Genomic DNA, 26,368 nt, shown 5'->3' with positions numbered 1-26,368 from the left:
CAATATGGTGATCCAAGACAATTTCAATAGACTTGGTATGGAAAATGGCGTCCCCATCCAGAAAGAGAACTGTGGAGACTGGAGGCAGGTCAAAGCATAGTATTTTCACCTTTTGTTTGCTTTTTCTTTCTCATGTTTTTTTCCCCCCTTTTGGTTTGATTTTTTTTGGTATGACATGACAAATATGGAAATATGTTTTAAAATATTGTACATGTATAACCTATATCAGATTGTTTGCTGTCTTGGGAAAGAAGGAAAGTAAAGGAGGGAGAAAAAAACTTGGAACACAAAATCTTACAAAAATAAATATTGAGTAAGGTGATTCAGGCCAGTTCCAGTGGTCTTTTGATGGAGAGAGACATATGCACCAATTGAGAAGAATATAGGGACTGTGTATGAATCAAACATTAGTATTTTCACTTTTGTTGTTGTTCTTTGCTTGTATTTTACTTCTTTCTCATGTTTTTCCTTTTTAATCTAATTTTTCTTATGTAGCATGATAATTGTGGAAATATATATAGAAGAATTGTACATGTTAAACATTATTTTGAATTACTTGCTGTTTAGGGGAGTGGGTAGGAGGAAAGGAGGGAGAAAGAAAATTTTGGAAGACAAGATTTTGCAAGAGTGAATGTTGAAAACTATGCATGTGTTTTGAAAATAAAGCCTTTGTTTAAAAAAAAAGGTTGAAAACTATCTTTACATGTATTTGGAAAAATAAAGTACTATTAAGCGGGGAAAAAGTATAGTCTGAACTCTGAAGATTTTATGATATGCATTCTGTCATCTATCCATATCCAGAGAAAGAACTAATGATATCTGAATACAGATTGAAGCATACTATTTTTTTAACTTTATTTTTATTGAGTTTTTTTTTGGGGGGGGTGTGGGCTATTTTTCTTTCACAATATGACTATTATGGAAATATTTTGCATGATTATACATATATAACCTATATCAAATTGCTTGCCTTCTCAATGAGAGAGTGAGGAAGGAGGAAAAGAGAGAATTTGGAATTCAGAGTTTGAAAATATATGTTAAAAATTGTTTTTATATATAACTGGAGGAAAATATTAAATAAATTTAATTTCAAAAAAAATTTAGACCTGAATATGTCACTCCTGTTCTACTGTTACTTTTAGAATCAAATATAAAGCTCGCTTGCATTTTACTGTCATCTCACTAGATCCTCACAACAATCCTGACAGATAGGTGCTATTATTATCCTCATTTTACAAATGAGGAAACTGAGGCAAGGGTTAGAGGAATTGCCCAGAGTCACACAGGTTTGCACTCAAGGTTCTTCTTGGTCCAGTGCTCTATCCACTGCACTACAAAGTAATTTTGGTGGAGGAAGAGCCCAAATAATGGGGCACTCAACAAAACCTCCTATAGGAATGTCACCTGAGCCATGCTTTAAAGGAAGTAGGGATTCTTCAGAGTAGGGGTGAGGAAGGAGTGCATTGCAGATACAGGATGCCTGTAGAACACAGAAAACTATGAAACAAAATATTATTTAAGTGCATAAGACAGGTGCAATATAGTATAGTAGGTGAGGGTCAAATACTAATTCCCAACAAGTGGCAAACCCAGAAAGCTTCTGGAAAGGGTAACATTCGATTTGGATTTTGAGAATAGTTAGAAATTCAATGGGCATGTTATTGTCTGCATTAGGCAACAGCATTAGTAAAAGGCATGATAGAGGCAGGAAATGACAAGAGATTTGCAAGGGGCAGTGAACAGTCCAGATTGTTTGGCTCATGGGATCTATGGAGGGGAATAGTAAAAGGCTAGATAAATTATCATGGTTCCTATGCATACATCGTTTCATTTGCTCCCCACACCAGAGAGTTCTATGAGACAGACAGAGGAAATATTGTCCCCATTTTATAGATGAAGTGACTTAGAGATCATAACCTCTTCAGGGACTTTACTCCAATGTTCTTTCAACTCTATACCAGTTCCCCATGGAAAATCCCAAACTCCCCGACTTTGTACCAGCCTTGGTAAATCCAAGCTCCCTTTTCAGACTGATAAGGTGAGGAAAGGGGCATAATTGTCAACATCCCTCTCCAACAGAAAGTGGGATCCAAACACTTAGATCACCTTTTAATGACAGTTCAGAGCTGAAAGGTCGGGACTCATCAGAACATAGTCTTGGGAGACATTTAATTATCCCAGGCACCGCCTTGGAAGTCTGGAGGAAAAGCACTGAGGAGGAGCCGAGGGACAGTGAGCAGCAAATGAGCTTTTCAAAAGTTGGCAGAAATCACATGTAATGGAGATAAACTAGAGTGAAACAAGGCTGCCCACCGTCACCATTACTGTTCAATATTGTATTAGAAATGCTAGCCTTGGCAATAAGAGATGAAAAAGAGATTAAAGGAATTAGAGTAGGTAAGTAGGAAATCAAATGATCTCTCTTTGCTGATGGTATACTTAGAGAACCCTAGAAAATCAACTAAAAAACTACTAGAAACAATTTACAACTTCAACAAAGTTGCAGGATACAAAATAAATCCACCGAAGTTATCAACATTTCTGTATATTACCAACAAAGTCCAGCAGCAAGAGAGACAAAAAGTTGGCAGCAAGTCAGAACAGCCCAGGTACCTGAGCTGAGGGCCCAGAAGTTTAACAGGGAAGTCTCTGCTGGGTGAGTCCCCAAGCCGGGGGAAAGGATGGGAGAGAGAAGGCTGACTCCTCCTCCTCTGTTCTCTCCTCCTCCTCCTCCCCCTGAGTAGGGAGCACTCCCCCGCCCCTCTGCACAGCCCCGCTCCCACCGCCCTCCCTCCCAGTGCCCACAGGGTGGGGTGATGCCCTGCTGCAACACCAACCCTTTTCCTGCAGGGGAGGGGGGTCAGCCTAGCGCAGACTGCCGAGCTCCACTCTTGCCTGAACAGGTGAGCATCGCACAGGAATGCGCGCCGGGTGACTCACCAGCGCCCTCGTACCTGGGCCGGATAAAGCTGCCTCTCCTCTGCCCGCCCGATGTCTCTCTGCTCCTTTCCTGCTTTCTTTCCTCCCTCCCTCCCTCCCTCTCTGACAGTGTCGGGCGCTCTCGCTCTTTAACACACACGCACACATACTCACACGCAGGAGAGCGGCTCCCACTAGCCAGGAAAGGGGGGAAGATCATCAGAAGCAAAAGGGACCAGACCCCGGGAAAGGTATGTGGGGTCTGCCAGCTGCTGCCCCCCTTCTCCTAGGGGCCGGGCACTGGGGCGGGGGAGGGAGAAAGGGCGTTGGGGTGGAAGAGGCACCGGGGAGGCTGGGGGCAACCGGGCTTGGCGGCGGCTGCCTGCTGAAAGTTCCTGCAGGAACTTTGCCTGGGAGTCCAGGCACGCACGCAAGGTGGGTGGGTGGATTTAACTAGCCGCCCACTCTATTAATTACCACCCTACCCCCCCAAAGGGGAGTAAAGCTGCTCCCCAACCGCTCTTCTGCTCCCGAGATCCCTGACGGGGTCTTTTGTTCCTCATCTCCTTCCTGAAAGGTTGGCATTTGCCAACGCCCTGTGCTCAGTGGCCCCGGCACCTTGTGGCTGGTCCTGCCAGCGGAGTAATGGCTGTCCCCAACAGATAATGGGGGAGCGGCGGAGGGCTTCGGTATTGAACTGATCTGGGCATCCCAGGGGGCTGGGCGCTCAAAGGGGAGGGGATGGCGAGGGAACAGGGAGGAAGAGGCACGGCCCCTGCTCCTTGGCTCTACCAGAGAGAACAACAACTGAAACTCAAGTTTGCCAAGCGCTTCTCACACGGAACTGCAGTAGGAGGTCCTCTGGGCATTCTTAGTCCATTTTACAGATAGGGGAACTGAGGCTCAGAGAGGTTAACTACTGGCTCACAATAAGTGTCAAAAGGGAGATTTGACCCGACTCATGTCTAGCACTTTATGCCTTTTCTTTGGTGGAGTGAGAAGGCAGGGAAAGGTGGCTCACCTGGAAGGAAGCATTGAGGGACTTAGTCACCGAGGAAGCTGCCTAGGGCTAGGGACTCTGAGTCGGCTGCCCATGGGGCTCTTTACCAAGGAACAAGATAGACCTGCCCAGCCCTACTGGCCGTACATGGGACAAGCCCAAGAGGGGCCCGTGGTTGGAGAAAGCTCCCGCTCTGACCGAGTGACCCCTTTCTCCCCTCTGCCAAACCTCCTCCTCTTCTTTCAAAATCTGTTCCAGACTCACTACTGCGAAAAGCTTTCCAAGATTAAGGCCCCTACCCACCCCGTCCCTCTATCATCCCTAGGGTCATTCCTGTAACACCTCCCCCCCACTCCAGGAACCTTCCGCCTTCTCCAAAGGCCCTTCCCCACTGAAGAGGATGCCTTGGTGGGTTATGTGGGGGCACCCACAGGATGGTGAGCCCCCTGCAGCGGGGTAGGGGAAGACCCGCTTCTCTTCCTCCAGCCTCATATCTGCTCTGTCTAGCTGTAGTTACTCCTCTAGGCAAGGCTGGAAAGTGATGACCCGGTACTCTTCTGGGATTTAGGGGGTAGTATGGGAGGAGGAGTTAGATTGACTGGAGGAAGTTCCTAACCTCAGCCCATGAACACGGGATGGAATGAAGCTGGGATGAGGGAATGAAGGGATCCATGAAGAACCTCTGCAATGGAAGATGGAGGGAAGTCATATGTTGTTGCTGCTGTTGCTAAGTTCCATTTCCTGAGGGTACATGGGTAAGAGCACCTTAGCCACGGGGTCCCAGAGTTAGAGAAGCAGTTCTAGGGGGCTGAGGATGGAGACCCAGACAATCCTCTGCGGTTCAGCTAAGAGCCAGCCCCTCTCAGAGGTTCTGCAGAACATCTCTGTATGAGGAGGGGGATTAGGAAATAAAGGAAGGAGCAGTTGATACCTTCAAGAGGCCCACCTCTTAAGTACCCTTCCTAACTCAGGGATTTCAGCCCATAACACCTATACAGACAGAGCCAGCATGTGAAGGAAGCTTCCCCCACCACAGAGAAGTCACAGAGTGCTAGACCTGAATCAGGGTTCAAATTTCACTTTTGACATTTATTGTGAGCCAGTAGTTAACCTCTCTGAGCCTCAGTTACCTTATCTGTAAAATGGGAGTAAGAATGCCCAGAGGACCTCCTATTGCAGTTCCGTGTGAGAAGCACTCGGCAAACACGACTACCTATAGAACTTCAGTTGTTAGTCTCTCTGGTAGAGCCATATACCCACAGACATAAGTTTGTATGTCACCTATAGGTGTGTTCCCATGTTTTATATATATGAAAGTGAGAAGAAACAAGGTTCTCATCTAGGCTCTGTTCTGTCTGCAGCTTTTTTTAAAGACCCCTAAAATATAGCTAAATGGTGCAGTATATGGCACAGGAGTGATCCTGGGCACGTCACTTAACCCTGTTTGCTTCCAAACTGGAGGAGGAAATGGCAAACCACTCCAGTGTCTTTGCAAGAAAATCTCAAATGGTATCATGAAAAGTAGTACAAAACTGAAAAAACTGAACCATAATATGAATATACCTAGCTCCTGCATATCAGGGGGGAAAAACTATCTCTGACAAGGGTTGCATCTGGAAAATGGGTGTTTAATAGGATTAGCCCTTGCTTATCTCACAGGATTTGTTATGAGTGTTAAATGAGACAGTGCCCATGAAAGAGCTTTGTAGATTGTAAAGGGCAGTACACTTTTGTTAGGAGTTTATTGTGAAAATTTGTGGCACATTGGCAAAAAACTCTACCCTTGGGGTCAGAAGTCCTGTCTCTGGGACTGACTAGTTGGGTGACATTGGGCAAACTATTTTTTAAAATAATAGCTTTTTATTTTTCAAAATACATGCAAAGATAGTTTTCAAACCTGCAAAACCTTGTGTTCCAAATTTTTTCCCTTCCTTCCCACCTCCTCCCTTTTGGGCAAACTATTTTACCCTTTTGAGAGTTTTTCTATACAATAAGAAGTTTACACAAAATATGAAATTCTTTGCTCACTTAAAGAACTATATCAATGTTAATTATTATTATTGTTGTTGTTAAAGAAGTTTAATTAAATGAGTTCTAAGGTCCTTTCCAACACTGACATCCTGGGATTCTTGAGTAATACTGCCTGTAGGTATGTGTCTGCCTTATTTCAGTGTAAGTAAGGGTGGGTATGGGTGTGGCCCTTCTCAAACTCGTTGGCTGCAAGGAAGTCATTTAGCCTTGGAGTCCACACCCTGACTAGCTCTGGGACTACCCATCCCACTGTTATTTGCTCCCTTAGGCACCTTTAGGCACCTTTGGGCAAAGCCTTATTTCCCCTTCCTGCTCTCTGGCCCTGTAGAGCTCCCTCTCTCTCTAGATTGGATATAATATTAATACAGTCATTGCCGCCTCCATGCCCTTTGGAACCTAGACAGGAGTTGAAGGGATCACTCCCATTAGACCCAAACCCTTTCAAGAAACTGAATCCCTCTTTCCTGAATCTTCAGCCACACACCACTCACCGCTGGCCCAGGCTACAGAATTTAGAATTCTCTCACTGAATTAAGCATCTTTACTATGTTGCTCTCAGCTTAGGTGACCTGGGGAGAGTAAGTCACTTCTTCTAAGACTTGGTCCCCTTCTTTCTGAAATGGAATAATCTATTTAAAGCACTATGAAGAGAATGCCAGACCTGGAGTCAGGAAAACTTCATGAGTTCACTTCTAGCCTCAGACACTAGTTGTGTCATCCTGTGCAAGTCACTTTTACCCTGTTTGCCTCAGTTTCCTCATATCTGTAAAATGATCTGGAAAAGGAAATGGCGAATCACTTCAAGTATCTTTGCCAAGAAAATCCTAAATGGGGTTGGGAGGAGCTAGACATGACTGAACAACAAATATTTAGGCAAATTGCTCAGCAACAATTTAAATTTTTTTTTTTTTTTTTTTTTGCTGAGGTAATTGGGGTTAAGTGACTTGCCCAGGGTCACACTGATAGGAAGTGGTCTGAGACAGATTTGAACTCAGGTCCTCCTGACTTCAGGGCTGGTGCTCTATCCACTGTGCCACCTAGCTGCCCCTAAAGTGCTTTTCTAACTTGAAAGGACAATATAAATTGCTGCTATTATGAAGAGGCCGAAGCAGATAATCTCTGATCTCTTGCAGTCCTTAATCTTATATTTTCAGGATCCCTACCCCACAGATTAGAGCTGGAACTAGGAATTCTTTCATTCAGGGCAAAAACATTAGAGGGAGATGGGTTATAGCAGCACAGCCAACTGTCCTGTGATGGAAAGGACAGTCGGTGTGGCAGTAGGGGTGATACCCCACCTGTTTTGGTACCTTGGATACCAAAACCTATTCATCTCATGCTTTTCATAGAGATACAGCAGGGACTATAACCTGACTTTACTTAGAAACCTATCCTCAAGAAAGAGATGGAAAGACTATATAGTCTCTCTGTGAAGAAGGGTTCTAGGAAAATATGGTAGGGTACTCTGTTTTTTTTTTGTGTTTTTTTTTTAAATTTCTTTCAACTGTACTAGCCTATGTGGCACTTGCCCAGGTCGGTTTATATTTTAAAGCAATCTCAAAAATACCTTTTTTCACCATTGACTTCCACTATACTGGGCTTCCCTAATTTGTTTCTCTCATTTTTTTTTCTTTTTTCAAATTAAAAAACATTTTTCCTTGATGTCTTTTGTTTTTCCACCAATTTAATTTGGAAATACACCTCCCTCCTCCTCCCCCTCTCCATCGAGCCATTACTCATAGCAAAGAATAAAAAGGAAATGAAAGGGAAGCAGATTAGTAAAATCAACATCAGTTGGCTCTAAATGTATATGTAGTATTGTTTCATACTCATAATCCCCAACTTTTACAAAGAATCCCCTATGTTCTTTTAAACAAATAAATAAGAAATTGTGGTTTCCTGGTTGTTTAAAGATAAATCTTCAAGGTGGAAGAGTAAGAGTTACTATAAAAGAGTAGCCCAACATGGGGATGTCACTGGGTAACAGAGCTGGTGTGCCCATTGGAGGAAAGAATGTGCTCCTTTTTGTCTCTGGGTGTCTCTGTCTCTCTCTTCTATCTCTTTGTCTCCCTGTCTTACTCTGTCTCTCTCCATTTGTCTGTCTCTTTCTCTCTTTTTGTCTCCCTTATTTTGCTATCTCTCTCCATCTCTGTCTCCCTGTCTTTCTATCTGAGTATCTGTGTGTGTGTGTCTTTCTGTCTCTCTCTTTGTCTTTGTCTCCTTGTCTTTCTCTGTCTCTCTTCATCTCTGTCTCTCTGTCTCCCTGTCTTTTTCTGCCTCCCTTCATCTCTCTCTCTGTCTCTCTCCATCTCTGACTTTGTCTTTTTGTCTCTCTGTGTCCCTGTCTCAGTCTCTATCTCTCTCCATCTTTGTCTCTGTCTCTATTTCTATCTCTCTGTCTCCCTGTCTTTCCTTGTCTCTTTCCATCTCTGTCTCTCTTTCTCTGTCTCTCTCCATCTCTGTCTCTCTGTCTCCCTGTCTCTCTGACTTTGTGTCTTTCTCTGTCTCTCTCCATCTCTATCCGACTGTTTTCTGAAGAATCTCTTTCTCTCTCCAATGTCTTGTTGGGATTCTACTCTCCACTTTGGGGCTGGCACAGAGGCTTGAAGCAAACACTAGGTTTCATCCTATTGAGCTAGCCCATGACCAGACTGACTCTCTCTCTTTTACCTCCCCGCCTTGGTCCTTATATCACATTGGGAAATCCTTGAGCAAAACCCTTCTGGAACTGCCCCTCCCATTGAAGAGCAGATGGTCCAAGCAGCCCACTGGTGGAGCCTGTGCCCTTCCCGAGAAGTCCCAGCCCTTCCCTCTCCCAGGCCACGCTGTGACTCTGTAGGAACCTACATGTAAACCCGGCTGGGCATGGGAGTCAAAGTTCTGCAAGTCTGTGATCTGCTAGGAAGGAGACTATCTGAGCAGAGGGGCTTCTTCAGGAGATCTCAGGGAATGGCACTGTGTGCCATGTGGTGCTCATGACGCCAGCTAACAGCATGAACACTCTGGTTGTTTCAGGAGGAAGAGGATGCCCTGGCCAGGGGCATGGGCTGGGCTGCTCTTCTGGGCAATTCTGTGCACCAGCCTCCAAGGGAACACGGGTAAGTTAGAGGATTCTGTTTGGACACTTTCCCCTTAAGCATTTCTAGGGTTACCCAGCGTCTGATCAGCTGGCCTCCCACACCACTTTAATTCATTCATTCTTCCATCTACCCACCAGACACTCCCTGTATATAGTCTGGCAGTGAAAGTACAAAGATGAATAAGACAAAGGCCGTCCCTTCAGGAAGTTTAAAGTCTAATTTAGAAGATAAATAAATATCTTCTATATTTGTGTATATATATACATATATATGTATATATATATAATTTAGAAGATATATAAATAAAATTAAGAGATGAGTAAATGTGGTAAGTGCCATAAGAGAGGAATTAGCAAAGTTCTATAGGCATTCAGAGGAGGGAAAAGAGGTAGATCATTTGTACAATAATTAGTCCCTTCCCAAATATCTCAAAGTACCATATGGTCAGCTAGAGGCCTCATTACATGACCAGGAAACTGCTATACAGGTAAAAAGCCATGCTGAAGCTTAAGGTACCCTGCTGTTCAGCCATGGAAGTGGCTGATTGACCCAGGGGTCTCTCCCTCCCAGGCCTGTCCTCATCCCTGCCTTTAATTCCCATTCCCCATCTAGCTAATCGCTGCAAGAAGGCCCTGGTGAAGAGCTGTACCGAGTGCATCCGTATAGACAAGGACTGTGCCTACTGCACTGATGAGGTGAGAACCCAGCCACCCCTTGTCCCTACCTACCTGGTCCTTCCTGGCGGGAGGTCTGCAGGGATATGTACCTTCCCATGCAAACCTGGGGCAGGACTCCAGCTTTCCCTCACATTTCTTCCTACAAACCTGTGGCCAGATCCACACTTCTCCTGCCCTCTACAAGACTGTGGTGCTCAGGATAGAATCCAGAACAAGGAAAAAATATGTGTTTGCAATACATTGTGTAAAGGGAGGGAGTGATCAGAACCATAATTAGTATTTTTGACACCTGTGGAAAGCAGAGGGTTAAAAAAGGTAATAAAGAAGACTACAGGAGAAATCTCCTTAGCAAAAAGATCCTTTAATTTTTTTCCTCAATTACAGATTAAAAACAAATTTTTATTATACATGTACATTACTTTAAAAAAACACAAAAACATGTTTTCTTATGAAATCATGTTGGGAAAGAAAAAAGGGAATAACCACTAGAGGAAAAAAAAAAACATAAGAAAAAGAAAAACGCGAATATATCATGTGTTGAGTTAACATTCAATCTCCATAGTTCTCTCTCTAGATGTGGATGATGTTTTCCATCCAAAGTTTATTAGGATTGCCTTGAATCACTGAATCACTAGGAGGAAGCAAGACTGTCATAGTTGATCATTTCACAGTCTTGCTGTTGCTGTGTACAAAGATTTCCTGGTTTTGCTGGTTTTGCTCAGCATTAATTCATGTAAATCTTTCTAAAATCAGCTTGCTCATCATTTTTTAATAGAACAATAATATTCTGTTACTTTCATATATCATAAATTCTTCAGCCGTTCCCCAGTTAATGGGCATCTATTCATTTTCCAGTTCTAGCAAACAAGATCCTACGGGAGAAGAGCCCCCAGTATGCATGTTCTTCAACACTGGGCCTCAAGCCCCAGAAAAGAAAAGGGATGCAATAGTATATATTCCAGATAATATAATAGCCTAAGACTGGAAGAGAAAAGATAATCATGCTTCATATGGGAGGGTTCTGGGCTCAGAGTTGGCAAAAGACTGAAATATGATGTTTTTGCCATGTTTAATATATATTTCCACCTAGGAAAGGAAGTGAGGGGAAGGGGTGGGGGAGATTGGAACACAAGTTTTTGCAAGGGTCAGTGGTGAAAAATTATCCTTGCATATGTTTTGAAAATAAAAGCTTCAATAAAAAAAAGACTGAAATATGAAATATATGTTCCCTTGCTCCAGTGTCAGGTGGCCTGGGTACAAAGCCCTAGCTACAGCTCCTAGGGAGGTTATCAGCTGAAAGCCAAGACCAGGTGTATGGATGGAGAAGTAGTTGAGGATGCAAGAGGCACTGAGAACTATCCTATCCATTTTTCCACTGACTAGACATTCAAGGACCGTCGCTGTAACACTAGAGAGGAACTGCTGGCCATGGGCTGTGAGTCCGGGAGTGTGGTGTTCAAGGAAAGCAGCTTCCATATCACAGAGGTGAGATCCGGGGATGAGGGGTCAGCCTGGTTGTGAAAGGGAAGTCATGCACTAGAAATAAGAAGTCATATCCTTAGAGGCAACCCGGTGGCCCAGTGGATAAGAATGTCAAAGTCTAAAGACCCGAGTTTAAATTCTGCCTTAAATATTGCCTACCTGTTGTGACATTTAACCTTTTGATTTCAGTTTCCACATATATAAAATGGAAGTCATAATAATGCCTTTTTTCCCAGTTTTTTTTTTTTTGCATAAGACTTAAATGAGTATAAATATTTATACATATATTGGATTTAACATATATTTTCACATATTTAACATGTATTGGACTACCTGCCATCTGGGGGAGGGGGGGGAGGGAAAGAGGGAAAAATTTGGAATGGAAGGGTCAATGCTGAAAAATTACCCATGCATATATTTTCTAATAAAAAGTTATAATAAAATAAAATTTTAAAAAAGACTTAAGTGAGGGGGTGGAGGGAGGGAGGGAAAAAAATTGGAACAGAAATGAGTGTCAATATAAAGTAATTATTAAATAAAAATTTTAAAAAGAAAAAAAAAAAGACTTAAGTGAGATGATGAAGAAACCTAATCAAGTGGAGGAAGCACTGGCCTAGAGAGTAAAGAGATTTTAGGGCTAGTCCCATGCTCTGTTACTGTCAGATGATTTTATCAGATGATTTTGGACAAGTCATTTTCCTTCCTCTGGGCCTCAGTTTCCCCTTCTGTAAAATGGATTAGAAAAGAACGGCTCAGTTTGAGCTCAGCTCTGCTCCTAGCAGCCCCTGGTCAAGGCCAAGGCAGCTGGTCTGTCTGGAACTCTAGGCTCCTCATCTCTACCTGACCTTCCAGGTCCTTTTCAGCCCTCCCTCTGTGACCTTCTGTCCCGAGCTGTGACATTCTCCTGGGCAGCTTCCCTCAGGGGCCATAGAGGGATGAAGAGGAGAGTGTCCGTCCATGGGAAAGGAAGGGGTCGCTTTGCGCTGGGTGCGGAGAAGGAGCGGCCAAAGCGAGAGGGAGGCCAAGTGCAGCGGCAGGAGAGGGGCCGGCAGGAGAGGGGCCGCCAGGAGAGGAGAGGGGCCGGCAGGAGAGGGGCCGGCAGGAGAGGGGCCGGCAGGAGAGGAGAGGGGCCACCAGGAGAGGGGCCGCCAGGAGAGGGGCCGCCAGGAGAGGAGAGGGGCCGGCAGGAGAGGGGCCGGCAGGAGAGGGGCCGGCAGGAGAGGAGAGGGGCCACCAGGAGAGGGGCCGGCAGGAGAGGGGCCGGCAGGAGAGGAGAGGGGCCACCAGGAGAGGGGCCGCCAGGAGAGGGGCCGGCAGGAGAGGGGCAGCCAGGAGAGGGGCCGGCAGGAGAGGGGCAGCCAGGAGAGGGGCCGGCAGGAGAGGAGAGGGGCCGCCAGGAGAGGGGCCGCCAGGAGAGGAGAGGGGCCGGCAGGAGAGGGGCCGGCAGGAGAGGGGCCGGCAGGAGAGGAGAGGGGCCACCAGGAGAGGGGCCGGCAGGAGAGGGGCCGGCAGGAGAGGAGAGGGGCCACCAGGAGAGGGGCCGCCAGGAGAGGGGCCGGCAGGAGAGGGGCAGCCAGGAGAGGGGCCGGCAGGAGAGGGGCAGCCAGGAGAGGGGCCGGCAGGAGAGGAGAGGGGCCGCCAGGAGAGGGGCCGCCAGGAGAGGGGCCGGCAGGAGAGGGGCAGCCAGGAGAGGGGCCGGCAGGAGAGGGGCAGCCAGGAGAGGGGCCGGCAGGAGAGGAGAGGGGCCGCCAGGAGAAGGGCCGGCAGGAGAGGGGCCGGCAGGAGAGGAGAGGGGCCGGCAGGAGAGGGGCCGCCAGGAGAGGGGCCGGCAGGAGAGGGGCAGCCAGGAGAGGGGCCGCCAGGAGAGGGGCCGGCAGGAGAGGGGCCGGCAGGAGAGGGGCCGGCAGGAGAGGGGCTCTGTCTCTCCCTGTGGGTCGGGTACATTCACACACACACTCACCGACATTCTGCCCTCCTTGGCAGTACACCGAGATCGACACCACCCTGAAGAAGAGCCAGGTGTCCCCCCAGGCCATGCACGTGCGCCTCAGGCCCGGCGAGGAGAAGAGCTTCCAGTTCCAAGTGTTTGAACCCCTGGAGAGCCCCGTGGACCTGTACATCCTCATGGACTTCTCCTATTCCATGTCTGACGATCTGGCCAACCTCAAGCAGATGGGGCACAACTTAGGTATGTCGGGGCACCTGGCCGCAAGCGGGGGGCGGGCGTCACCTCCTGGGCCAGGCCACGGGCAAAGCGTCGGGCTGTTTCCTTCCGCAGCTGAGGAAATGCGGGCGGTACCTGGGCGCGTACCCCCTGTCCCCCCCGAGACTCAGCCCTCCCCGCGTTTCTCCCCCGGCCAGTCCGTGGGGGTCCCTGAGGTCCCTGGGGTGCGGGGGGCGGGTTTGCAGGGTCCCGACTCTTTAGCCCTGGACCATTGTCCTGCTGGAGCCGGCAGAGTGGGGTTCTGTCCCTGTCCCCTCTCACTGTCCTGTATCCTCAGCCCGGGTCTTGAGCCAGCTCACCAGTGACTACACTATTGGCTTTGGGAAATTTGTGGATAAAGTCAGCGTCCCACAGACAGACATGAGGCCGGCCAAGTAAGTGAGCTCACCTTAAGCCTCCTACCCTTGGTACAAGTTGAGGTAAGACTGGGGGAGAACTACTCCCCTCCATCGCTGGTCCCTGGAATAGGAGGTCCCCGGGCAGGGGCGCCCACCCCATCCTCCCCTTCCCGGCAGACCAACCACAGAGGTGCTCTGCTAGACAGAGTCTGCCCGCGGGGGATGCTTGGAGTGGCTGCCCAGGAGGGGGCGAAGGAGGGACTCCCTCCCTCAGGGGCCAGCAGGTGTCCTCTCCGGCAGTCCCCAGCACGGGGTAAAACCTGTCCCACCTGTGGAAGTCCCTCGGGGAGAACTGATCTGGAGACCAAGCCTCAGTTGCCCCATAATAGTTAGAGACAGGGTGAATGAGGAGGCCCTATGGCTGTGCTGGACAAGGAAAAGTAGAGGGGCAGGTATTCTGCTCTCCAGTTCCCACACACCCCATTGCAGAAGGAAGTAAGGGATGGGACAGCTGGTGGGGCAGTAAATGGAGCCCAGCCCTGAAGTCAGGGGCTCTGAGATCAAATCCGGCCTCAGGTACTTAACACTTCCTGGCTGTGTGACCCTGGGCAAGCCGCTTAACCCCAATTGCCTCAGAAAATAATAGTAACAAATAAGGACCGTTTTGGGGAGTGGAAGGAAGGGTTCCCTGAGAGGGCAGGGAGGAGACCTAGAGGTCTAGTACCCTCTCCCACCCGATGCCTCTGTCCTCCCCACCCCAGGCTGAAGGAGCCCTGGCCCAACAGTGACCCTCCCTTCTCCTTCAAGAACGTGATCAGCCTCACAAAAGATTTGGAGGAGTTCCGGCACAAGCTGCAGAGGGAGCGAATCTCGGGCAACCTGGACGCCCCCGAGGGCGGCTTTGATGCCATCTTGCAGACGGCCGTGTGCACGGTGAGCCCCGGCCTGCGCACCCCCTCTCTGCGAGGGGCCCGAGCTCCCGACTCTGAGCGAGCCGGAGGCCGCTTCTTAGCCCCTGGGCCTCTAGGCAGAGCCCAAGTCCCCGAGACCGACTTCGGACTGCAGACTTCCTACTTGCAGCCCCTGCAGCGTCCGCTAGCTGACCGGGACCTGGGCTTCTCCTGCCTCTCACACTGCAGTATTAGCGGTTCGGGCTGAGGGACGGACGCTCCCCAGCCCCGGAGACACCGGGGGCCGCTTCGGCGCCGCTCACTGGGCTCGCTTCTCTTTGCCCTCCCCAGAAGGAGATCGGCTGGAGGAAGGACAGCACCCACCTGCTGGTGTTCTCCACAGAGTCGGCCTTCCACTACGAGGCGGACGGCGCCAACGTGCTGGCAGGGATCATGAAGCGCAACAGCGAGGAGTGCCACCTGGACTCCACGGGCACCTACACCCAGTACAGCCAGCAGGACTACCCGTCCGTGCCCACTCTCGTGCGCGTGCTGGCGCAGTACAACATCATCCCCATCTTCGCCGTCACCAACCACTCCTTCAGCTACTACGAGGTACTTCCGCGGGGCTTCTGCGCGCCGAGCGCCTCCTCCCCCAGCCCCCGCGGAGACCCCGTTCGCCCCTTCTCGCCGACTTCCAAAATGCATTCATGTGGACCGCTAAGCCCCCCAGATCGTCTTCATCTTCCTCACCAGGTTTTTTTCTCCTTTTTTAAAAACAGAAGCTGCACAGCTACTTCCCAGTCTCCTCCCTGGGCTTGTTGTATGAGGACTCTGCCAACATCGTGGAACTACTGGAAGAGGCCTTTTACGTAAGGGGGTGGGGATTAGGCGGCTTGGGGGCCTGAGAGGGGGCTGAGAGGGCCAGGGGCTCAGAGTGAGGGCCAGAGAGGGGGGTTGGGCGGGGGAGCCTCACTTTCATCCTCATGCTTCTCCCTGACGACTTCTCCCTGTGCTGAGCTGATCCCCGGTCTCTGAAGGGCTGGCTCTCGGCCGAGACCCTTACCCAGGGCTCCCACCTTCAGTCTAATGAGGGGAAGTCTGAGATCCAGGACTGCAAGTCTCTAAAGAATGCCATCCCCTCGGGGGCGGCTAGGGGGCGCAGTGGGTAACGCGCCAGCCCTGAAGCCAGGAGGACCTGAGTTCAAATGTGACCTCAGACACTTAACATTCCCTGGCTGTGGGACCCTGGGCAAGTCACTTACCCCCAATGGCCTCAGCAAAAAAAAAAAAAAAAAAAAAAAACCGACATTCCCATCTCCAATTTCTCTTGCCTTAGAGGCTCCGGTATCTACCCAAAGTACCACGGACCCTCCGGTGGTGCGGCATCTCTGGTTAACATTGGAGGCTACGGTTTTCATTGGAATGATTAGAAATACTTATTGATGAAGATAAATGTGTGGGCAGCATGTGTGCAAGGAGAACTCCCCAAAACAGCCTGCTGGCCACAGGATTGGGGCAGAAATTTATTGTAGAATGAGTTAATCATTCCAGTTCCAATAAATTTAGATAGTAGTATGGTAAATAAAGTTCTCTACATTCATTTTTGTAAAACTTTGTGTTCCAAATTTTCCTGCCTCCTTCCCTTACTGCCTCCTCCCCAAACCAGCAAGCAATCTGACATAGGTTAAATATGTACAATTCTTTTAAACATATTTCCATATTTGTCATTTTGTACAAGAAAAATCTGGATCAAAAGGGAAAAAATCATGAGAAAGAAAACAAAACAAGCAAACAATAATAATAATTTAAAAAGGGAAAATACCATGTTTTGATCCACATCCAGTCTCTGTAGTTCTTTCTCTAGATGTGGATGGCATTTTCCAGATGGATCAAATATGATTGACTTAGCTCTTCTCAGCAGTGCAATGATTCAAGGCAATTCCAATAGACTTGGAATGGAAAATATATGTTTGCTTTTTCTTTCTCCTGTTTTTCCCCCCTTTTGGTCTGGTTTTTCTTGCACAACATGACAAACATGAAAAATGTTTAAAAGGATTAGTACATGTTTAACCTATTTTCCCCCCCTTTTGGTCTGATTTTTTTTGCACAACATGACAAACACGAAAAATGTTTAGAAGGATTAGTGCATGTTTACCCTATATCATATTGCTTGTTGTCTTGGGGAGAAAGGGAGAAAAAATTTGGAAACAAAATTTTACAAAAGTAAATGTTGTATACTTTAACATATTTAACATGTATTGGACTACCTGCCATCTAGGGGAGGGGGTGGGAGGGAAGGGGAAAAGTGGGAACAGAAGGTTTTGCAAGGGTCAGTGTTGAAAACTATCCTTATATGTATTTGGAAAAATAAAATACTACTGAAAAAAAAAATAGTCACTCTATCAGTAAAGACTTAGGGTAGGATAAGGGTTGTTCCTTCCTCATTTTAGTGTTCCTATATCTCCCCACCAGCGTATCAAATCTAACTTGGATATCAGGGCTCTGAATACTCCCCGGGGCCTGCGGACCGAAGTCACCTCCAAAAAATACGAGAAGACAAAGGCCGGGTCTTTCCAAATCCAGCGTGGAGAAGTGGTATGTTCCATTTGGGCTGGCCTGTGAGAGACCTGCTGGCCACAGGGTCGGGGCAGGAATTTGTTGCAGAATCAGGCCCTGATAAAGAGTAGGTGGTCATGGATTTCTTTCCTGAGTGTAATTGAGTTATTTTCCAGGATTGAGGATAGTAAGGAGTCCTTACCCCCAGTCCCCACTTCAGAGAACTAGAGTGGGGGCAGAATATATCTTGAGAGCTCCCTTTTGTCTAGAAAAAGCCCCCCAAGTCCATGCACCTCCAGAGTCCCTCTGGGGGAAGGAAAGCTTCGCTGATGGAGCTCTGCCGCTACAGGGAACTTACCACGTGCAGCTGCGGGCAGTGGAGCAAGTGGACGGGAAGCATGTGTGCCTGCTACCTCCCGAGGACCAGGGAGGAGAAATCCATCTCAAGCCCTCCTTCTCCGACGGACTCAGAATCGACGCCAGCATCATCTGTGATGTGTGTGATTGTGAGCTGGTAGGTAGTGAGCGCTGTGGGGGAGACCACCCGAGGACTTGGAACTGGGGAGGGGGGTCTTCAATGACCACCCTTCCTGTGGCAGCCACCGGCTGCCGGCTGCCACCCTGGCTCTGGGCTTGGTTCCTGCAGGAGAAATGAGGTTCAAGTCCCATCAAAGTCCCCAATCTTGTTACAGCAAAAGGAGCTTCTGTCGACCAAGTGCAGCTCCCACGGGAACTTCACGTGTGGCCACTGTGTGTGCAAGGAGGGCTGGTGAGTGGCAGGGCAGGGCAGGGGGCAACTGGCGGCCCAGCTTATCCCCTGCCCTTGATGAAAAGAGACGCAGGGCACAGAAGCTGTGACTCCGACAGGTCTCGGGGTGGGTAAGACTGAGGAAGCAAAGAAGGGAGGGACTCCTCATCTGAACGCTGGTCTTTCCTCCGTCCCTCCCAGGAGTGGCAAGTCTTGTAACTGCTCTACGGGCTCCCTGAGCGACACAAAGCCCTGCATCCCGGAGGGGGAGGACAAGGTTTGCTCTGGGCGAGGAGAATGCCAGTGTGGGCGCTGCGTGTGCTATGGAGACGGACGCTACGAGGGACAGTTCTGCCAGCATGATAATTTCCAGTGTCCTAGGACCTCGGGCTTCCTGTGCAATGGTGAGCGGGGCCGGGGGGTGGCTGGGGATCAGAACAAGAAACAAAGAGTACCTGTGTACCCTGAGCTCCCTCGTTCATGATCAGACTCATTCGTGATGCTTCTTCCTTTCCCATTCTTTCTCCACGTTTCTCCTTCCCTTCATGCCTTCCTTCAGTCACTACATCCACAAGTACTCTTAGGTTCCTCTATGTGCCAGGAGCTACGCTAGGAGTTGGGGGCTCAAGGACAAAAGTCTCAGGGAATTCACAATTTGGATCTTAGGCGGCCTAAATCAATGTTGTGTGTGTGTGTGTGTGTGTATAAATAGAAATCATTGATTATAGTTGCTAACATGTTGTTTTCCCCATTAGAAGGGACATCTTTGAGAGCTCTTCTTTGTATTTTAGCTCAGTGTTTAGTACATAGTTGTTGTTGTTTATCCTTCATTCTCCAAGACGACCATGACTTCAGGGAGATTTACTGTGAGCGAGGTCTGGGCAAGGTCACCTGCCTTCCTTTCCCCTCCAGAGCCATCTGGGTCCAGTGGCCAGATAGAGATCAGGACAAAAGGAGATGGCCTTGGACGTAGTGGGAGACTTTGGCTTTTTAAAATTAATGTCTTTCCCAGTTCTCATTTTGACCAATCAGTGATTAAGGCAAGATAAGAAATGAGGCAGAGAATGGCCTCTTTTCCCTAGTTTAAAAAAAAAAAAAAACACATAATCTGGGAGAAGAAAACCCTTAGAATTTCTGTCCAAAACAGAAACAATTGCTATTTACTTTCACTCTGAGCCAATCAAGGCCCAAACAATGACCAAGTGGGGCTCGGCTGAAAACCTGTTTGTCGATGGATGAGAACCAGGGTGGTTTTAGTAAGGCACGCTCTTAGACTTTTGATTTTGATTTTAGAAAGAATGATAGAAATAGGATGAAGGAGGCATGGAATGACATACTCAGTATCCCCTAGTGAGCGAAATCTGGGAAACAAATGGTGATCCCCTGCTCTCTAAATAGGCACACAGGAATTTCCCCACCTTTTCCAAATGGCACACAATAGGTGCTTAATACATGCTTGTTGACTTGACTGAAGGCAAGTTATACGTGAAGAATAAGAAGGCCAGTTTTACAGGACCATAGTGTATGTAAAGGAAGAAAACTGGAAAAATTAGGTTTAGGCCAGTTATGAAGGGCCTTAAATGTCAAACCAAGAAGCCTCCATTTGGGTCCTAATGGTCATAGGGAGTCACTGGAAGTTATGGGTAGAGAAGTGACATTTAGGGAAATCACTTTGGCACTTGTGTGGAGGAAGCATTAGAGTGACACTTGAGGCAGAGAGGATTAGGAGGTTATTTCAGTAATACAGGTGAGAGATGGTGAGGGCCTGAATTTGGGTGATAGTGGAAATGGGGATAGAGAAAAAGGGACAGATGCAAGAGATCTTGCGCAACAAGATTTGCTTTAGTTTAGTGAAAAGAAATGAGGTCTGGAGGTTGATCCTGAGGTGGCAAACCTGGGTGAGGAGAGTAGATACTCAAGTGCTGATGAACAAAAATGGAGAAAATCGCAAAATCGTGAGCCTGGGTCCACTGCATACTGATGCTACCTAAATTCACCTGGGTCCTCACTGCTGCAAGGCAATCCTTTGTGCCTGTCTAATTAATTTACTGGGACAGCAGGATAGCAAAATAGATTAGAATGTCAGGCCTGGATGTTTATAATAAATGCTTCCCCTTCCTGTCTTTCCACTCTCTTCTATAAGTTCCTCACTGAAGTGGAACTTCTGAGTTCTACTCAAGTGGAACTGTTCTCTCCAAAGTCATCAATGATCTCTTCACTGCCAAATCTAACGGCCTTTTTTTCAGTCATTATCATCTTGACCTCTCTACAGCTTCTAACTCTTTGATGCTTTCTTCTCTCTAGGTTTCCACAACATTACTCTATCCTGGCTTTTCTCTTATTTGTCTGATTGCATCTTCACTTCTTGTCTGACTAGATCTTCATCCAGGACACATACAATAAAGGTGGATATCCCCTAGGACTATGTCTTAGACACTATTCCACTCCCTCTATACTATTTCACTTTGATTTCATCAATTCATAGATGAAATCATCTCGTAGATGCTAGATGTCTAATAAACATCTTAAACTCACTGTATCCAAAACTGAATTTATTATTCCCCCCAAAAAACTTTCTCTTCTTCAGAACTTCCCAATTACTGTTGAAGGTATCACCATCCTCCCAGTCTCCAGTCTCAAAACCAAAGCATTCTCCTCACTCTCTCTCAGCTGCCATTTGTAATCTGTGGTCAAGTTCTATTCATTGAACCTTCCTTATTATCTCTTATAGATGTCTCTTCTTCCCTGACACTGCTACCATCCTGGTACAGGCCCTCATTATTTCTCACTCAGCTCATGAATCCCAAGTCTCTTCCCATTCCAATCCATCTTGCACACAGCTACCAAATTAATCTTCCTAAAGTGTCTTTCCATGTCTGCCTTCTAGTCAGTAATTTCCAGTGGCTTTCTATCATGTCCAGAGTCAAATATAAAATTCTCTCTTTGGCATTTAAAGCCCTTCATACCCAAGCTCCAATCTTCTTGCAATTTATGCACCATGTACTCTGTGACCCAGTGACAGTGAGACATACTCTGCCCTTCTAAAGTCCCTCAAGTCCCAGATTTAAAAATCTCACCTTCTACAAATCAGCCTTTTCTGTTCTACTTCAGTGCATGTACCTTCTCTCTGTTGGTTATTTCCAACTTATCCTAACCCCAAACGGGGTCATGAGGAATGAAATAACCAAAAAACAATAATCTTATTTGTAATAATTGTGTGCATGTTGTTGCCATTAGATTGTGAGTTCCTCAAGGATAGGGACTTCTTTTAACTTTCTTTGTATGGCCAGAACTTAATAAAGTAGTAGGCACTTATCAACTGACTGCACTCAATAGAGATAGAGAAGTTCAGAAGAAGGGGAAAGATAATGAGTTGTTTGGGGCATGTTGAGCGATAGACACCTGAGTCACATATTGTTCAAAATGTGAGACAGGAATGTGATGTTGCAGAACTGGAGCTCAAGATAAAGACTGGATGTATAGATTTGGGAGTCAACAGCAGTGATAATAATGAAACTCATGAGGTGCTGAAGAGATCACCAAGAAAGTATAGAGAAACAAAGAGGATCCAGATCAGAGACTTGGGGTTTGCCCTCATTTAGGGGATGCTCTGGATCAGGATCCAAATCAGAGACTTGGGGTTTGCCCTCATTTAGGGGATGCTCTGGATCAGGATCCAGATCAGAGACTTGGGGTTTGCCCTCATTTAGGGGGTGCTCTGGATCATCATTCTGCAAAGGGAACTTAGAAGGGATAGACAGATAAGAAGAAAACCAAGAAATCAGTGTCAGGAAAACCTGGAGAGGAATGAGAATCCAAGAAGAGAAGTAATCAAAAGTATCCAGGACTATAGAGAGGTCAAGGAAGATGAGCTTTTACAATTGAGAGATCAATGGCCAACTTGGAGAAAGCAATTTAAGTTGAGTAATGAGGTTAGAAGCTAAATTACAAAGGATTAAGAGGAAATGAAGAGAAGGAATAGAAATGACTTTTTCTAAGAATTTGACTGAAAAAAAAAGAGAATATACAGTGATAACTTAGTGAGGTTTTTTTTAGGTTGTATTTTTTTTAAGAATAAGGGATAGCATTTTTACCTTTTGTTGTTTGTTTGCTTGTTGCTTTTTTTTCTTTCTCAGGTTTTTTTTTCCCCTTTTGGTCTGATTTTTCTTGTGCAGCATGACAAATATGGAAATATGGAGGGGGGAGGGGGAAACAGAAGAAGAAAGATTTGGAACACAGGGATTTTGCAGGAATGAATGTTGAAAACTATCTTTGATGTATTTGGGAAAATAAAATACTATTAAAGATAAAAAAAGAATGAGGCATACTTTGGAAGATTTGTAGACAGTGGAAAGGAAACCATTGGATAGGGAGAGATTGAAGACCAGAGAGAAAGAGGAGGTGACTATATAAGAGCAATTTGCTGAAAAAAGTGAGAGTAGGACCCCAGGATTACAGATGTAGAGCTGGATCCAGGACTGCCATCCAGGATAATCCCTTCATTTTATAAATGAGGAAACTGAGAATCAAGAAGAGTATCAATAGAAAGCTTGGCTATGGTGATTAGATCTACCTCTTCATCAGATTTTTTTTTTCTTTTCTGCCTTAATAAACTCCCAATGCAGTCATCAATAGCAGCTAACTAATAGATAATACTATAATCTCTTCCAGTCATCATAACAATACATTCACATGTGTGTCAATAAAAGATAAAACTCTCTTTTATGTCCTTACTATTAGTTCAAAATATTTATCTTTAAAGTCCAGGATATGTAGGTTCACTTTTCTCCCTTCCTCTTCTTACTCCTGCTATTTCAGGGATAGAGTTATACCTCAAATTCTTGGTATTCAGTCATGTCAGAGCTCCTAGATCACAGAAGAAATCTTTATCTTCCTTATCCACTGAGCAGAAAGTGGATTGTTCTATAGTACATTTAGGGAGAAAAAAAATCTCTTCTAACTACAGTGTTTCCCCTTAGTACTTATTCCTCCAGAGCTAATACTCAGAATGCAGTGTCAGCTTATCTTTATCTAGATAAATCCATTATAAAGCTTTAAACTGAAAATAGAAAAAAAAAAAGATATAAAAAAAGAACTGAAAACTCCCAAATAGTAAATAACGCAATGTTGGTTTGCCAGGCAGTAATAAGGCAGGGCAGGAGAGAGAGGAGGTAAAGAGTAGATAATTTCACCAGGTCTCCAGCATTTAAGAACACTCTAGGCAAAAACAAGTTCTGTCCAGATATCATTCCTTAAGTCAATAAGTGAACCAAAATTCTAGTTTCTCAGAATTATCAATTCTTTAATCAATCAGCCCTTCATTTCTAGTCAACTCTCCTTACTGACCTGCGTCCCTAGCTCCTTTCACTTCTCCACAGAAACCCATAGTTTCCCAGGCTCCTCTCCTCTTTGCTTCCCATATCTCTTAATTTTTCAGTTTTCTTCCCTCTGGGAAAACTATTTTCTAGCAGACCTTGCTGATGACAGAGGATTACATTTATATACATATAATATATACATACATAATTTTTACACATTACAAGATATTATTACAATAATTTTGATGCATTATTTCCAAATGTGGACATTTTACATAGCTGTGTATTTCTCATATTTGTCCTTTTTCATACATCAATGTATTACAGTACAGTATTTTCCAGCCACTGGATTTTACTTTGTTTCTATTCATTTGCTATTATAAATATGATAGTTATAAACATCTTTGTACAAATAGATTTTTCTTTTCTTTGCCTTCATTTGGGGTGCTTTTATCATTCACAAAAATTCATGAAAAAGATTGAAATTTATGTTTGTTTAGGGCATACAAATACACACACAAATGGAAATCGGAGAGTTTTAAAGTGTTGAAATGTAGACTATATCTGCCATTTAGGTTTCTGGGAAAATTATACTTCTTTGCAACCCACATGACCAAAAATATAAAGTACTATTTCTACTCGCACAACTTCCATTACCCCCAGCAATACAACCATGTAATCAAATGGTGAGACTATTTTGGTGGCTTTGTTGTACAGAGTCAGATTGCTTTTGGGAAAGATAATGAAAATTCACATAACCATCAGCAGTCTCTGAATGTGTCTGTTTCCTTATAACCCTGATAACTGTAGGTTTTTCTTTTCTGCCTTAGTTAATATGTGTGCATATATATTATATATATATATGTGTGTGTGTGTGTGTGTGTGTATATATATATATATATATATTTCAAATTTTTCCACTTAATGGGTGCTGTTTTTATTGGCATCTCTATAACTAGCATTGATGCTGAACATTTTCTCGAGTATGTTAAATATATATGCTTCCTCTTCTGTGAAGTATTTGTTTTATATCCTTTCTATTCAGTTCAACAAAAAAATATTTATTAAACCACTTACTATGTTCAAAGAAGTCAGCTAAATACTGGGATCTTGTACCAACTATGGCCTTTAATCATTGGTCCAAATTTTAGATTTTCTTAAGAAGGGCTACCTCAAGTATACCAAACTGGGAATTAGGAGATCTAAGTTTATTCTAGCCCCTACCACTAACTACTGTATTTCTCTGGACAAATCAGTTTCCTCCTCTATAAAGTGAAGGATTTGGACCATAGGTTATTAATCTGAAGTCTGTGAACTTTGTTCTTTAAAAAATATATTTTTGTAAAGGTATTTTAATATCACTGGTTACCTTTGTAATCCTATTTATTTTATTTTACACATTTAAAACACTATTCTGAGAAAGGTTTCACCACTGTCAAAGGGTTCTATGATTTAAAAAAAAAAAGTTAAGACATCCTAGTATTAGTGATTTTGAAGGTCCTTTCAAATTATAATATTCTGTGGTTCTTAATCTCACCTCCTTTGGGGAGTCTCCTCTCATTACTCCAATCACTATCAATCTTTCCCTGCTCTGAATTCTTCTTGCACACATTTTAACCCATTGTTGTTATTTTGTCAGATAGTTCTTGTTTTCCCTCAAGATTAAAATCTCCTTGAGGCAGACAACTCTGATAGTAATTATAAAGAGAAAAATCTTAACATATATTTCACCATTTTAACATATATTGGACTATTTGCCAACGAGAGGAGGGAGTAGGGGAGGAAAAATTGGAACACAAGATTTTACAAGGGATAATGTTGAAGAATTGCCCACACATATGTTTTGAAAAATAAAAAGCTTTAATAAAGGGGGGAAAAAGAGAAAAATCTAGGGAGATTGGGTAATGACACAGAGATTAGACATTCCGGTATTGAGAGGGTGGAATAGGGCATATCAGCAGTACAGACTAGTAACTTCCCAAGCTTTCCTGGAGATTAGGAAAAAAAGTTGCTCATGAAGGGAGAGAGGGAGATTGAAGCATTGGGACTCTGGGAATGGCATAAAGGGCCATGAATTACGGGGAAGATTGTTTTATAGCCTTTCTATTCAGTTCAACAAAAAATAAAGAACTAAGCCAGCCACTTTGGAAGTATGAGTTCTATTGTCCTTGCTCCCCACTCCCTGCAGACCGGGGCCGCTGCTCCATGGGCCAGTGCATTTGTGAAAGGGGCTGGACAGGAAAGAGCTGTGAGTGTCCACTCAGCAATGCCACCTGCATCGACAGCAACGGGGTACGCCTGGGAGCTGGACGGGCCCAGTCATTCTGGACGTGTCGCTGGAATGAACTGAAGCTATTTCTTGGGGATGGGGGTTGGGAGTCTCCTAGAATTTGGGGCAAAATACCGGAGGACTGTACCGAGCTTTATTCTGGGGAGAGAGTGGAGGTTCGCGGGGTGCTCTTCTCAGGAGACGGCTGGCCAAACTCGGATCTCTCTGGCTGCTGAGGGAGGGTCAGGCTAATAGACTCTCTCTCTCCAGGGCCTGTGTAACGGGCGAGGGCGCTGTGAGTGTGGACGTTGCCACTGTGACCAAGTCTCCCTCTACACTGATACCACCTGTGAGATCAGCTACTCTGCAGTGAGCACGGACAGGGCCTGGGCAGAGGGAAGGAACGGATGTGGCAGTGGGTGCCTTTGACCCTCTCCTGAAGGTGGTTCTGGGGTCCAGGGGCCTCTTCACCCCTCCATCACTGTGTCTGACTGCTTCTCCTCTCAGGCATTCCTAGGGGTATGTGAGGACCTGCGTTCCTGTGTTCAGTGCCAAGCCTGGGGCACGGGGGTGAAGAAGGGGCAGAAGTGTGCTAACTGTAACTTCAAAGTGAAGATGGTGGAGGAGCTGAAGAAAGGTAAGAGACTTTGGACAGAAAATGCCAGCTGCATCCTGAAAAAGAACTAAGGAGACTGAATGTAAATCAACAATGCTATGTTCACTTCTTTTTTTCTGTTTTTAAATCTCTCCCATAGTTTTTCCTTTTGCTCTGATTTTTCTCTCCCAACATGATCCATAAAATAGTGTGAATTAAAAAGAAATAATATTAAAAA

The 26,368-nt window shown here is 45.7% G+C and overlaps 1 protein-coding gene across 2 annotated transcripts in view; it reads left to right on the top strand.

The window, feature by feature from the left end:
- Positions 1–2,868: 2,868 nt before the first annotated feature.
- Positions 2,869–26,368, top strand: part of ITGB4 (integrin subunit beta 4) — a 47,621-nt gene continuing 24,121 nt past the window's right edge. The window contains exons 1-16 of one of the 2 annotated variants that reach the window (XM_051995071.1): positions 2,869–3,170; positions 8,966–9,048; positions 9,643–9,725; positions 11,091–11,192; positions 13,173–13,377; positions 13,691–13,787; positions 14,513–14,684; positions 14,993–15,256; positions 15,424–15,513; positions 17,117–17,239; positions 17,550–17,714; positions 17,893–17,969; positions 18,150–18,352; positions 25,455–25,558; positions 25,806–25,904; positions 26,043–26,172. In XM_051995071.1, coding sequence (XP_051851031.1) covers positions 8,976–9,048; positions 9,643–9,725; positions 11,091–11,192; positions 13,173–13,377; positions 13,691–13,787; positions 14,513–14,684; positions 14,993–15,256; positions 15,424–15,513; positions 17,117–17,239; positions 17,550–17,714; positions 17,893–17,969; positions 18,150–18,352; positions 25,455–25,558; positions 25,806–25,904; positions 26,043–26,172 — 1,987 coding nt within the window. In that variant the 5' untranslated portion in view covers positions 2,869–3,170; positions 8,966–8,975. The remainder of the gene's footprint in view (positions 3,171–8,965; positions 9,049–9,642; positions 9,726–11,090; positions 11,193–13,172; positions 13,378–13,690; positions 13,788–14,512; positions 14,685–14,992; positions 15,257–15,423; positions 15,514–17,116; positions 17,240–17,549; positions 17,715–17,892; positions 17,970–18,149; positions 18,353–25,454; positions 25,559–25,805; positions 25,905–26,042; positions 26,173–26,368) is intronic. The other variant, XM_051995072.1, reaches the window with a different exon arrangement.

The sequence above is a fragment of the Antechinus flavipes genome, chromosome 4, assembly GCF_016432865.1.
Source record: "Antechinus flavipes isolate AdamAnt ecotype Samford, QLD, Australia chromosome 4, AdamAnt_v2, whole genome shotgun sequence".
NCBI classification, from domain to species: domain Eukaryota; kingdom Metazoa; phylum Chordata; class Mammalia; order Dasyuromorphia; family Dasyuridae; genus Antechinus; species Antechinus flavipes.
This window is presented reverse-complemented; position numbering and strand designations above follow the sequence as displayed.